Source organism: Pseudochaenichthys georgianus, chromosome 12 (genome assembly GCF_902827115.2).
Source record: "Pseudochaenichthys georgianus chromosome 12, fPseGeo1.2, whole genome shotgun sequence".
In the NCBI taxonomy this organism is placed as follows: domain Eukaryota; kingdom Metazoa; phylum Chordata; class Actinopteri; order Perciformes; family Channichthyidae; genus Pseudochaenichthys; species Pseudochaenichthys georgianus.
Window position 1 is genome coordinate 30,544,468 of NC_047514.1, and position 12,246 is coordinate 30,556,713.

The 12,246-nt window shown below is 41.5% G+C and overlaps 1 protein-coding gene across 1 annotated transcript; it reads left to right on the forward strand.

Annotated features, from left to right (window-relative positions):
- On the forward strand, positions 1-1,311 carry LOC117456631 (uncharacterized). Its single transcript, XM_034096569.2, has 2 exons — positions 1-229; positions 691-1,311. Exons 1-2 carry the CDS (start codon positions 98-100, stop codon positions 1,309-1,311), a joined length of 753 nt encoding a protein of 250 aa, XP_033952460.2. The 5' UTR covers positions 1-97.
- Positions 1,312-12,246: the final 10,935 nt, after the last annotated feature.

A 12,246-nucleotide genomic window follows, 5' to 3' on the forward strand; every position in this document is an offset into this window, starting at 1 on the left:
TGAATGAAGTTCCCTCCATTAAGGGTTAAGGGTATAAATACAGCGGCAAGCTTTGGGACGGCCTCCCCTCTCTCCACAGGAAACGGAAACGGACGTCATGGTGTCCAACCCACATCTGTCGGCTGCATTGACCTGCGTTGCTATCCGTCGCCTGTTAGCGGATGCAATGGCAAGATCCAACAGAAGGCGCAGAAGGTTGAGGCGCATTTTAGCGATGTGCCAGTGGCAGGTAAACATTTCAATATTGCTAATACAACAATTATCTTCACTTTATTTCTTATATAGTAGCCTATGAACTTTGTATGTGTAATATAAATAGATATTTAGATATATTGTGATATACATTCATTTAGTCTTTCCTTATAAGCTATACGTGTATATCTGTATAGTGTCTGTAGAATTCCAACACAGAGAAATGTTGTCAGTAGTTTATAGAATAAAAAAGGAAAGGTTAATTTGACTTGCTCTCAGAATTGTTTACAGAGCTGTGTGTGTGTGTGTGTGTGTGTGTGTGTGTGTGTGTGTGTGTGTGTGTGTGTGAGACAGGGGGGCAAAGGTCTTTACATGCAGCTCAATGCTACTGCCCCAATCCTCACCGTGTATGCCAACCCTGAAGCCTGTCTAAAGAAGGACTTTAGAGTTAAGCGATCTAGTGTGGTGTATTTAGTGCAGATGCTTTCCTCCCCAAAGGACCACGGATGGGGACAAGACATCGAGGTGCTTGTTCTCCTCTACAGCTTGGCCCATGGACTATCGCTCTCTGTGGTGGGTTCAGCATTCGGGATTCCCAAATCGACGGTCCACAGGATCATCAAACACGTCACCGGGAAGATAAAGGCCAACCTGAAGACCCTCATTTCCCTGCCAACCGCAGATGAGCTGCCAGAGATTGCAGATGGCTTCTGTCAGCTTGCAAAGAGTCCTGCATTTCACCGTGCTGCTGGTGCGATTGATGGATGCCATATTCGCATCAAACCTCCAGGAAACGAGTACCACAAGGAGTACATCAATTACAAGCTGTTTCCTTCCATCCAGATGCCATCTGTGACTCAACTGGGAGATTCCTGGATGTCTTCATCGGCTATCCAGGCTTTGTTCATGATGCCAGAGTACTGCGAAACAGCCCCATCTTCTGCCAGGCACTTCCCCCAGCTGGTTGGTTCCTCCTTGGGGACGGTGGTTATCCCTGCCTGGAAAAACCAGTGGGATTACTCACACCCTACAAGGTCCCTCACGGCCAGGTGCAGGCCAGATTCAACAGGCATCATGCCAGGGCTCGGTCTGTGGGGGAAAGAGCATTTGGAAGGATGAAGGCTCGCTGGAGGGCCACTTTTTTCAAAGCGCTGGAGGTCAGTCCAAGCTTTGCCCCTGACATCATTGCATGTTGTGCATTTCTGCACAATCTGTGCATAGACATGAACGATGTCCTTGAGGATGCTGAAGCCTTCCCCCCTGAAGATGGGGACCAGAGTCCTGCCGCAGCATGTGGACAGGGAAGTCCTGGACACCACCTAAGGAACAGGATTGCTGCACAACTCTCTGCTCCTGTCCAAATGGCACCACACCTGAGAGAGCACGATTACATCTAATGAACTTTGTTTTTTTGTGGCAAAACGTGGTTGTCTGTTAACTTGTGTTTTTGAAATGATGTGCACACATACCTGATTTAATTTTGTTTGTTTTAGTGAGCTCCACTTCTCACTTTAGAGAAAAGAGGTGAAATAAAATAAACCTGTGCACCGTTGATTTCAAACTTGGTTTTCCTGAATTGTCTTTCTGCATAATCCCAAATTGGAGACAAATGTCCTTACCTCTTGGATCATTCGATCACGAGCACAGAGCAAAGGTTCAGAACATGAACACAGGTCTTCTAATACAATCACTTTTGTTTTTGAGTGAAACTCTGCAAATGGTTTGACATGAGCAATTAAGACCGTACATGGCATGTATATTTTAATGCCTTATACCTATGAAGCGCACACACATCTTTAAAGTAACATCAATAATCAACATAGAAATGGCCAATGGTGGGGGGGGAAAAATAAATCACATTTTGTCGACCATTTTTTCGAACAGGGTTAGAAATGTATCTGAGTGCTGCATTATTTGTCTGTGGCGTTCGTCCTCTTTTTCTGCCTCGCGTTCTAGGCACTCCAGCACTCCCATAGCACCTTTTCTTTTTTTGGGGGGGGGCTGCTGGGTGGTTCCAGCCTCAGACAGTGATGAGGGTGGTGAGGGGTCTGGATCATCAGCCACATTTGGGGGGGGGAAGGAAGAGGAGCAGGAAGCAGCCTCCGGATCAAAGAGGATTGTGGGGTTTGCCAAGGCTGAGGCAACAAGGACAGGAGGACTAATTGAAGGCCTTGTACCTATGGCCTCATCCATGGCCATGAAGAAGGGCCATGTGGCAGGGGTTTCTTCCCCCTGATCAGTCCCTGTTCCAGTCCTTGGCCTTTTAAGTTCCTATTGCAAACAAATGCATGTTAGAAATCTTTGTTCAGCTTTTTCAAAAACAAACATGTTTTACAATAACAATACACCATTTACCTTGTATTTCTTTTTTAGGTTCTCCCATTTCTTGGAGGCCTGTTTGTGAGACACATGTTGCCCAAGGTCCAGTTCCTTAATGATTGACCTGTTATCATAGAATATTTAAACAATATATATTGGTGTTGAGGCAATGACCCACAGTGCACATTCAGTGCATAACTCACTCCCATGCTTCTTTGGCAGCATTGCGTTTTTTGCAGAACAGGTCATCCTTTTCCATTCTTAAAGCAATAAGTGCCTTGGGTTTTACCACAGTCCCTGAAATTACAAATCACACTTAAGTTTAAACCGATTTCGTAAGTGAATGGATACATGAATTGACACATGTGTTGTTAGTTTGATTCCGATTTAGATTTGTACATCTTCAAAATAAAAATCTAATGTAATCTTGGCAAATCAAATTAACACGTGTAGATTTATAAATACATGTTCACAAAGGCATGTATTAGTTAAGGCAACGTATTATTTATCGTTTAAAAAAATAACCACATGGAACTCACATTTGTATGACGTTGTTCCCTCCACAAACTGGAGTTGAGACCAGGAGGCAGAGTCGCAGTCTTACACGCTTCTCTGCGCTCTCTCCTAGGCAGTCACCCATAGGAATCCCGAACCCAATAAAATACCCAATATTAGCGGTGTGTGTGTGTGTGTGTGTGTGTGTGTGTGTGTGTGTGTCTGCCCAAGGACAATTTAAGGTAAAACCAAATAGAGGTGTCATACATAATAACCTAATAAAAGTAAATGTAACAACTACTACAGTGCAACAAAACAGGAAGATTAAATGTGGTCTCTTAAACATAAGATCTCTAGCATCTAAAGCAATATTGGTAAATGATTTAATATCAGATTATAATATTGATATATGCTGTCTCACTGAAACTTGGTTGAGACATGAAGAATATGTCAGCATAAATGAGGCCACTCCACCCAGCCATGTCAACACTCATATTGCTCGAGGCACGGGCCGAGGAGGTGGAGTTGCAGCAATCTTTGACTTAAGTTTACTTATCAATACTAAACCAAAATGTAATTATACCTCTTTTGAAAGCCTCGTTTTTAGTCTTACGCATCCGACCTGGAAAACTTTGCAGCCAATCTTATTTGTTACAGTGTATCGTGCACCAGGTCCTTATTCAGAATTCTTATCAGAATTCTCTGAGTTTTTATCAACTTTGGTTCTTAAAACAGACAAAGTAATTATCGTAGGTGACTTTAATATTCATGTTGACGATGATAAAAATAGCCTTACTGTTGCATTTAACTCTATATTAGATTCTGTTGGTTTCTGTCAGAGTGTAAATAAACCAACCCACTGCTATAATCACACTCTCGACCTTGTTCTGACTTATGGTATTGAAATTGAGCAACTATTAGTCGAACCGCATAATCCTGCTTTATCCGACCATTTCTTAGTAACTTTTGAAGTACTGTTACTAGACTACAAAGCATTAGTCAAAAGCTCCTGCAGCAGAAACCTATCTGTTAGTGCTATAGCCACATTTAAGGAAGAGATTCAACCAATACTTAACTCGATAGCATGTCTGCATGTAGGGGAGGAAACTTATACAAAATGTACACCACCCCAAATTGATCATGTTGTTGATAGTGCTATAGATGCGCTGCGAATACAATTAGACTCTGTTGCTCCTTTGAAAAAGAAGAAAATAAAACAACATAGATTAGCTCCATGGCATAATGCCGAAACCCGCAAAATAAAGCAAAAGTCTAGACAACTTGAAAGGATATGGCGTTCCACTAAACTTGAAGAATCTCGTTTAATTTGGCATATTACTCTCAATGAATATAAGAAAGCACTGCGTAAAGCGAGAGCAGCCTACTACTCTTCATTAATAGATGAGAATAAGAATAATGCAAGATTTCTTTTCAGCACTGTAGCCAGGCTGACAGAGAGCCACAGCTCGATTGAGCCTTCTATTTCCATAGCACTCAGTAGTAATGATTTTATGTGCTTTTTTAACGATAAAATTGTTACTCTTAGAAACAAAATTAATGACCTCTTGCCTTCGACCAGTATAGTGTTATCAACAGCTCCCGGAATCGTAAGTTCTAATATTACACTAGATAGTAAACTAGAATGCTTTTCAGCCATTAACCTTGAACAATTACATTCAATGATTCTCTCTTCTAAACCATCAACGTGTCTCTATTCTTGTCTTGCTCGATCTCAGTGCTGCATTTGATACTATCGACCATGATATCCTATTGCAAAGACTAGAGCACTTAGTTGGCATACAGGGAACTGCTTTAGGCTGGTTTAGGTCCTATCTATCTGAACGCTCTCAGTTTGTACGTGTTAACGATGAATCTTCCACGCAAACCAAAGTTAGCTATGGAGTGCCACAGGGCTCAGTGCTCGGACCTATTTTGTTCACATTATATATGCTTCCGTTAGGCAATATTATAAGGAATCATTCTGTAAACTTTCATTGTTATGCGGATGATACTCAACTATATTTATCAATCAAGCCTGATGAAATGAATCATCTAAATAAAATTCAAGACTGCCTTAAGGACTTAAAAACGTGGATGACCTTAAACTTTTTGATGTTAAACGCGACCAAAACTGAAGTTATTGTACTTGGCCCGAAGAATCTACGAAACAAATTATCTAAAGACATACTAACTATGGATGGCATTAATTTGGCCTCCAGTGAGACTGTAAGGAATCTTGGTGTTATATTTGATCAGGATTTATCCTTTAACGCCCACATAAAATCAATTTCAAGGACCGCCTACTTCCATCTACGTAACATTGCAAAGATCAGGCATATCTTGCCTCAAAACGATGCAGAGAAACTAGTCCATGCATTTGTTACTTCTAGGCTGGATTATTGTAACTCTTTATTATCAGGGAGTACCAAGAAGTCAATCAAGTCGCTTCAGCTGATTCAAAATGCTGCGGCTCGTGTACTAACCAGAGTTAGGAAAAGGGACCACATTACTCCTGTTCTGGCTGCCTTACACTGGCTCCATATAGAACACAGGATATAATTTAAAATTCTTCTTCTCGCCTACAAAGCCCTTAATGGGCAGGCGCCATCTTACCTTAAAGAACTCATTATACCCTACTGTCCTACTAGGGCATTGCGTTCCAAGAATGCAGGGTTGTTGGTTGTTCCTAGAGTCTCTAAAAGTACAATGGGAGCCAGAGCCTTTTCTTATCAAGCTCCACATTTGTGGAATCAGCTTCCAGTTTGTGTTCGGGCGGCAGACACCCTATCCGTTTTTAAGAGTGCGCTTAAGACCTTCCTTTTTGATAAAGCTTATAGTTAGGGCTGATTAGATTCAGCCCCTAGTTTTGCTGATATAGGCTTAGTTTGTCGGGGGACATCTTACTTCTTCCTTCTCTCTGTCTATACCCGTGTACACTCATGTTCCGATTAACCCAGCTTCCCCAAATGTCTTTCTTTTTGGTGTCTATATACGCTGGGATCCGGAGTCATGGATGATCCTGCGGTCCTGTGTCCTGGATCGCGAGCGCTGGATCTTGAGTCGTGGCTGTGGTCCTGGATCATAGGTCCTGGATGGATATCCTCGTGGATTCATCTTCCTATTATATACACACATGCATTTCCAAACATTTGGACTACCTATGTTGCAAATGTATTATCTTTTCAATTTACACACGGCATCTATTGCACGTCTGTCCGTCCTAGGAGAGGGATCCCTCCTCTGTTGCTCTCCCTGAGGTTTCTCCCATTTTTCCCTTTAAACTGGGTTTTCTTTGGAAGTTTTTCCTTGTACGATGTGAGGGTCTAAGGACAGAGGGTGTCGTATTGTCATACTGATATTCTGTACACACTGTGAAGACCACTGAGACAAATGTAACATTTGTGATATTGGGCTATATAAATAAACATTGATTGATTGATTGATGCCCGAAAAACGGTTGCACACCTGTGGAGTGAGATTATCAAGCCTGCATCCATGCAAACTCGCTGTCGGAGGCTTTTATAACCCACTACGCCTCCGCCCTGATTGCTTTGGACCAGCCCTCAATGTGGCGGACCCTCCGCGTGAACGCGCAAACGGAGGGTGTAGGGGTAGGGTGTAGGGGGCGGTTTGGGAATGGGCCTTAATGTGTGTGGCAAAAAAATAATGACCATAGGGGCATAGTGCTGCCATCCCCACCATACGTCATCTCACATAATTCAGAGCTGATTGGCTGTAAGTACGTGTGCCGCGAAAAGTGTGGTGTGTGAAGAGGAGACGAGAGAGCTGCAGTGAGGCGTCCTAAAACCAGGAAGTAAGCTGCGCATGGCTTCCCTCCACAAAAAAGCAACGAGATTTCTCCATAGGATTTTAGAAAATAGCTCGAAATAAGATCTGTGGGAAACGTAGCTGTTAGATAAATGCACGTTTTGTTCAGCCGGATAATATCCACATGTCTACCCTACTTTTATAATTTTTTAATTATAAATCTATCGATTAGATTTATGATAGACTTTTGAAACTTCAAGAAGATAAGGAGGACTTTTACAAAAAAGTAATAGAGATTTTTGTCCAGAAGGATAGGCAAATGGACTTCATCTTCAAGTCAAGGTAAGACCACAATTGTATTGAAAATGGGATCTTACTAAGAGAGAACAATTCAATATTTAAATGATACAATTACATGTTTTGGGTATCCTTCTGTTGAACTGTCTGTTTAAAATTAATTGAAGCATCAGACTAAAAAAGCTTTTGAAAATAATATTATACTTTGATTTAGGTCAAAATATAATATTTGTAAACCTGAAGAGTCAGTGCCAGTGCCTCAGCAGCCATGAACCTCACTGCAGAAGCTTATATATAGACATCTAAGTTTTTTGTGCCCCACCACTTTTGTACATATAAAAACGACACTGCTAACAAGTAACATGTAATGTAATATTAAAAACGATTATCCATTTACTTTGAAAACATCCATTTATTGAAAAAATAAATTGAACAGTATGTTTTTAACAGTTGATTACCCTGAACTTTAAGTATAATTCAACTGAAGAACCAAAAAAAAAAAAAAAAGAATTATTTTATTTTGATTATGTTGTTTTCATAATCGTTGCAAGCCAAAATCGTAATTGCGATTAAAATAGGATTAATTGAGCAGCCCAACCTTGGTATGAAAAAGTTTGAGAAACACTGAGCTAGTGGATTATCAACAGGGGGAGCCTCGCTGCGGGGAAATTATACAGATGGCCAGTCCGCCCCTGAAAAATGTATATGCACACGTTATTATTAATAATAAACAAAATAAATTGATAAAACATTTTTATTATTTTATTTAAATTTTTGTAATCATCTCGCGACCTCCACTCGGGGTCTCGCGACCCCCCCCATTGTTCATTGTGGTGATAGTGAGGGTAGTCAATCCCTTTTTTGGCAAGACAGTATTGACGGCCATCTTGGTGACGTGTGTTGTTGTGCGAGACCAGAGATGTAGTTCATTGAGCGGTCTTATTAGCGAGTTTTACGGCAAAATCATCTTTTAAATTAACAAACATATGTGTAATTCATGGCACAATTCAAACGGGATCGAAAGATAACTTTTCTCTCTCCATTGACTTCAATACATAATTTTTCCGAAATAAGGTCCCATGGAGGTCCACCGGAAAGGGAGGGACTTCGCCTCTCCATAGTTCACTGTTCAGTCAGGAAGTATAACGCTGCGCTGTCAGTACGCTTGTCCCTGTTTGTGATTGGTCAAATGTTGCTAACCCCGCCCCTTTCATGTGAACGCGCACTCAGCCGGACAGAGAAACCCTGGCTTGAGTCACCGAGTTGATAACCAGCGTCGTAGGACCGCTTAGCGAGAACGCGTTTGTTTTGGGTTATGTAAGCCATATCCAAACATATCCAGGGTATATTGAACTGGATTCGTAGTACAGGCCTCTGGTTATGGTTAGGAGACTTTTAATTTTTCAAATATATATTTTTGTCGTTGAGTACAGCAGGTTTCATTATCATGCAGAGCTCTCTGCACCCTGCCACTCATATCAAAGTTACTTTGTAAGGCAAGGTTATTTATATAGCACTTTTCAGCACGCGACAATTCAAAGTGCTTTACAAAACAAATGTAAAACACTTTTTAGGAATAAATACATTATATAATGGCATTTTACAACAGACATTAAAAAGCAAAGATAATGAAATAAACACAACAGGTATACAATACATGTTTAAATGGAATACTGTAGCGCGAATATGAGCAGCTCAATTAAAAGCAGCGGCAAAGAGATATGTAACCAGTCTCGATTTCAAAATTGTAAGAGTTTCTGCAGATGTGCATGATTTGGGTATAGTTGTTCCAGATTGTCGGGGCATAATAGCTAAACGCTGCCTCTCCATGTTTTGTTTTTAATCTCGGAACCGATAGCAGACCCGTCCCAGAAGACCTGAGGCTCGTAATTATGTAGGAGATCAACAATATACGTTGGTCCATGTCAATATACTTTGGTCCATGTAATGAGAAAAAAAACTAGCAATAGTACTTTAAAATCAATTATTTGGCCGACTGGAAGCCAATGTAAAGATTTCAGATCCGGACTGATGTGATCCACTCTTTTAGTGTTAGTGAGGAGGACACGTGCAGCAGCGTTCTGAATCAGCTGCAGTTTTCTGATGGATTTTTTTTTGTCAGCCCTGTGAATATACTATTGCAGTAGTCATGTCTACTATAGATTAAAACATGGACAAGTTTTTCTAAATCCAGTTGTGACATTAGTTTTTTAATCCAAGATAAGGAAAAGGAGTCTTTTTTATTATGGTCCTTGGTCTTGGAATGACCTTCAATCACGCCTCAAACTGAGGGCACTTGTCTCAATAGCATGTTTTAAATTAAAGTTGTCTGAAGTCCTTACCACCAGCTGCTCTTGCAGTAATAAGTAGTGCACCTTTCGTACTGTCCTAATGTGCACAATGTAGTGACTGCTTTTTTATCTTTTGTTTTCTTAGTTATGTTCTCTGTATTTTATATGTTTGTGTTATGTGTAACATTGCTGCCTTCTTGGCCAGGTCAGCATTGCAAATGAGATTCTATCTCAATGCTTTTATCTGGTTAAATAAAAAATAAAAAATATGTTCCTCAGGTGATAGTATGCAGACTTAATGACAGTTGCAATGTGACTGTTAAAATTCAGGTCTGAGTCACACCTAGATTTCTAGCTTTACTAGTTGTTTTGTAGTCTGCCGACTGGAGCTCTGCGATTACTTTTAATCGGTCCTTCTTTGCTCCAAAAACAATGATCTCAGTTCTTTGTTCAGTTGGAGAAAGTTCTGAGTCATCCAGTCAGTGATGTGCTCAATGCACTTGCTCAGTGTTCTAATCGGAGAATAGTCTCCTGGTGTAATTTTAAAATAAATCTGGGTGTTGTCTGCATAGATGTGATAGCTTAGATCGTTGTTTTTAATAATTTCAGCCAGAGGTAGCATATAGATATTAAAAAGCAAAGGTCCTAAGATGGAGCCTTGAGGAACAAGGTGAAACAAAAAAAAAGTCAAACTTTTATTTTGAAGGCCCGATTTTCTAACGCTGTGACGGAGCTTACACACGGTGGCGTGCGTTGAAGCTTGCCGGCGGGCATGTCTGAAGCTAGACCAACAACCAATCACCTGAATCTCCCGCCCCGGACACACAAGCAGCGGTTTGATTGGCAAGAGCTTGTACTGGCATATGATTCGATTGGCTGACGCTTCCGTCGAAGCTTCAAAAGTAGAACGCTTTGCTCCCACAATGCAGTTCGGCGAAACGTGACGTCACCCCTTTCAAAGTGAATGGGCAGAGTCCAAGTCATCGCACGCAAGAATTCACGAGTCCGAGTCCAGTGCCGCATCAGCTGGATGGGCCGGATCATGTGTCGTGAAGCAGTTCTGAAGGTTTAGGCGAGGCGGTGAAGTAACCCCATTCAATAAGCTCCTGCGCACCACCTCAGACCACGACTGCTGATGGCCAGGTGTTGAGCAGTCGGAAGGCCGTGGACAGGTGGAAGGATCCCACAGAACTGTGGCCCTTTCTCATTTAATCAAATCCCCCTCCTCGACTCCTCTGTCCTCCGGTAGTGACCCGGAAATGAATTTTAGCGCGCCATGTTGAAGGACATCCCATTTCTCTAAATGCACGTCGAGGACCGAGCATCGAGCATCGAGGAGGCTCTCTGGAGGAGCTCTAACCGAGGATACACTGATGGGTCCTCCACGGCTCCTTCGTGGATGCATTTCCGGGAACAGAGATGTTTCAAAGAGTCGTGACGCACGGCCGGACTTATCTCAGCCAATGACAGCTCTGCATGCATCCCCTGGATATTATTTTAGAAACTGCTCTCATCGTGACGCGATGTTTACAGAGAGAACAGCTGTGAGGTCCGTGCAGAAAGCAGAGCAGTGTGTAAAATATATATCACTCAGTAGAACAGGCGGACTCTCTTTGCTTTGGTTTAGTAGATATCTACAAACAAAGAGTCGATATTTTTCTAAAACCATTCAGTGCTTCACAATAAAATACACAACGGCTGTAGCCTGTTTTAGGAGCTGTATGTGCGTGTGTGTGGTACAGTGTGTAGGTGTGTGTGGTACAGTGTGTGCGTAGATGCAGCGGACAGACAGGTGTCAGTTGGTTTGGTGTCCTCTGCTTACTTTTAATACTTGTAAATACAACTTTTGGCCCGTAATTTATTTCCCTCATTGCAGCGACCAGAGAGAGGGGGGGGATATATCCAGTCTCTGATAGTGTTACGAGTTATGAGAGTGCTCTGTTTGATTCTGAAATTGTATTTATTTATATAAATATATACATATATATATGTGTGTGTGTGTGTGTCCGCATCTGTAGCCTGTTATTGTCTCATCATACCGCACTGTGAATGAATCAAAGTAAATATAGAAGTGGTCATGAACACATCTGTCCATCAGACAGAGGCTGAGCCTCCTGTCATCATTAATGGACGTCTCTTTAAGATGACCGCTCAGAGGAGAGGAGTTCTCCTTTCTCTAACCGCCTGCTGCTTCCCCTCTCCTCGGTTCCCCTCCTCTCTCCTCCGCTCGCATCTCCTGTGGGCGGGACTAAGTATCGAGGATAGGAGTCGAGGAGGGGAGTTCGAGAAATGAGAAAGGGCCTGTGTCATGTGTAGCTAGTAGAAAACAATATATAATGTATTTTTAATAGATCCTTTCAAGAGACTGCAGAAACTAAATTGTACAATTTAGAGTTTTGTGGGAAGTGTACCGCAGGTTCCTCTGACTCGAGGGACATCACTTGAGGACATTTATCAAATTTAGGCCAATATAACTTTTTTTTTGTCATACTCCAAAGGAACTGTAAACAAACATTGATGTGTTCACTCTGGTGGAGTTTGATTTAAACAAAGCGAATGATAGCAGTCTTCTAATTTCAGTGTTGAACTGCTCCTTCAGTCAGTATTAAAGCACGGCCTTGTGGAATGTTGAATCAATAATTTAATGCATTTATTTAGAGCGGGCTTGATGCTGGGTTATCAAAGACGATTTTTTGTTTTATAATATATTATCCATTGCAAATATTAATAAATACAATATGGACATCACAGCCATTTTTTAAGGATCCCTTACATTAAAATAATTTGAAAATGATACTGAGATATGTATTTTACAATTGCAAACTCTCTGGCTGTACAGTTCTTAACCAGATGATTCCATCCTTAACCGCTGCATGTAACTGAA

Excerpts from the sequence above, each read along its gene's own strand:
- LOC117456631 (XM_034096569.2), top strand. The coding sequence starts at position 98 with ATGGTGTCCAACCCACATCTGTCGGCTGCATTGACCTGCGTTGCTATC. Across the intron at positions 230-690 it reads TAGCGATGTGCCAGTGGCAG|GACCACGGATGGGGACAAGA; the intron begins GTAAACATTTCA and ends TCCTCCCCAAAG.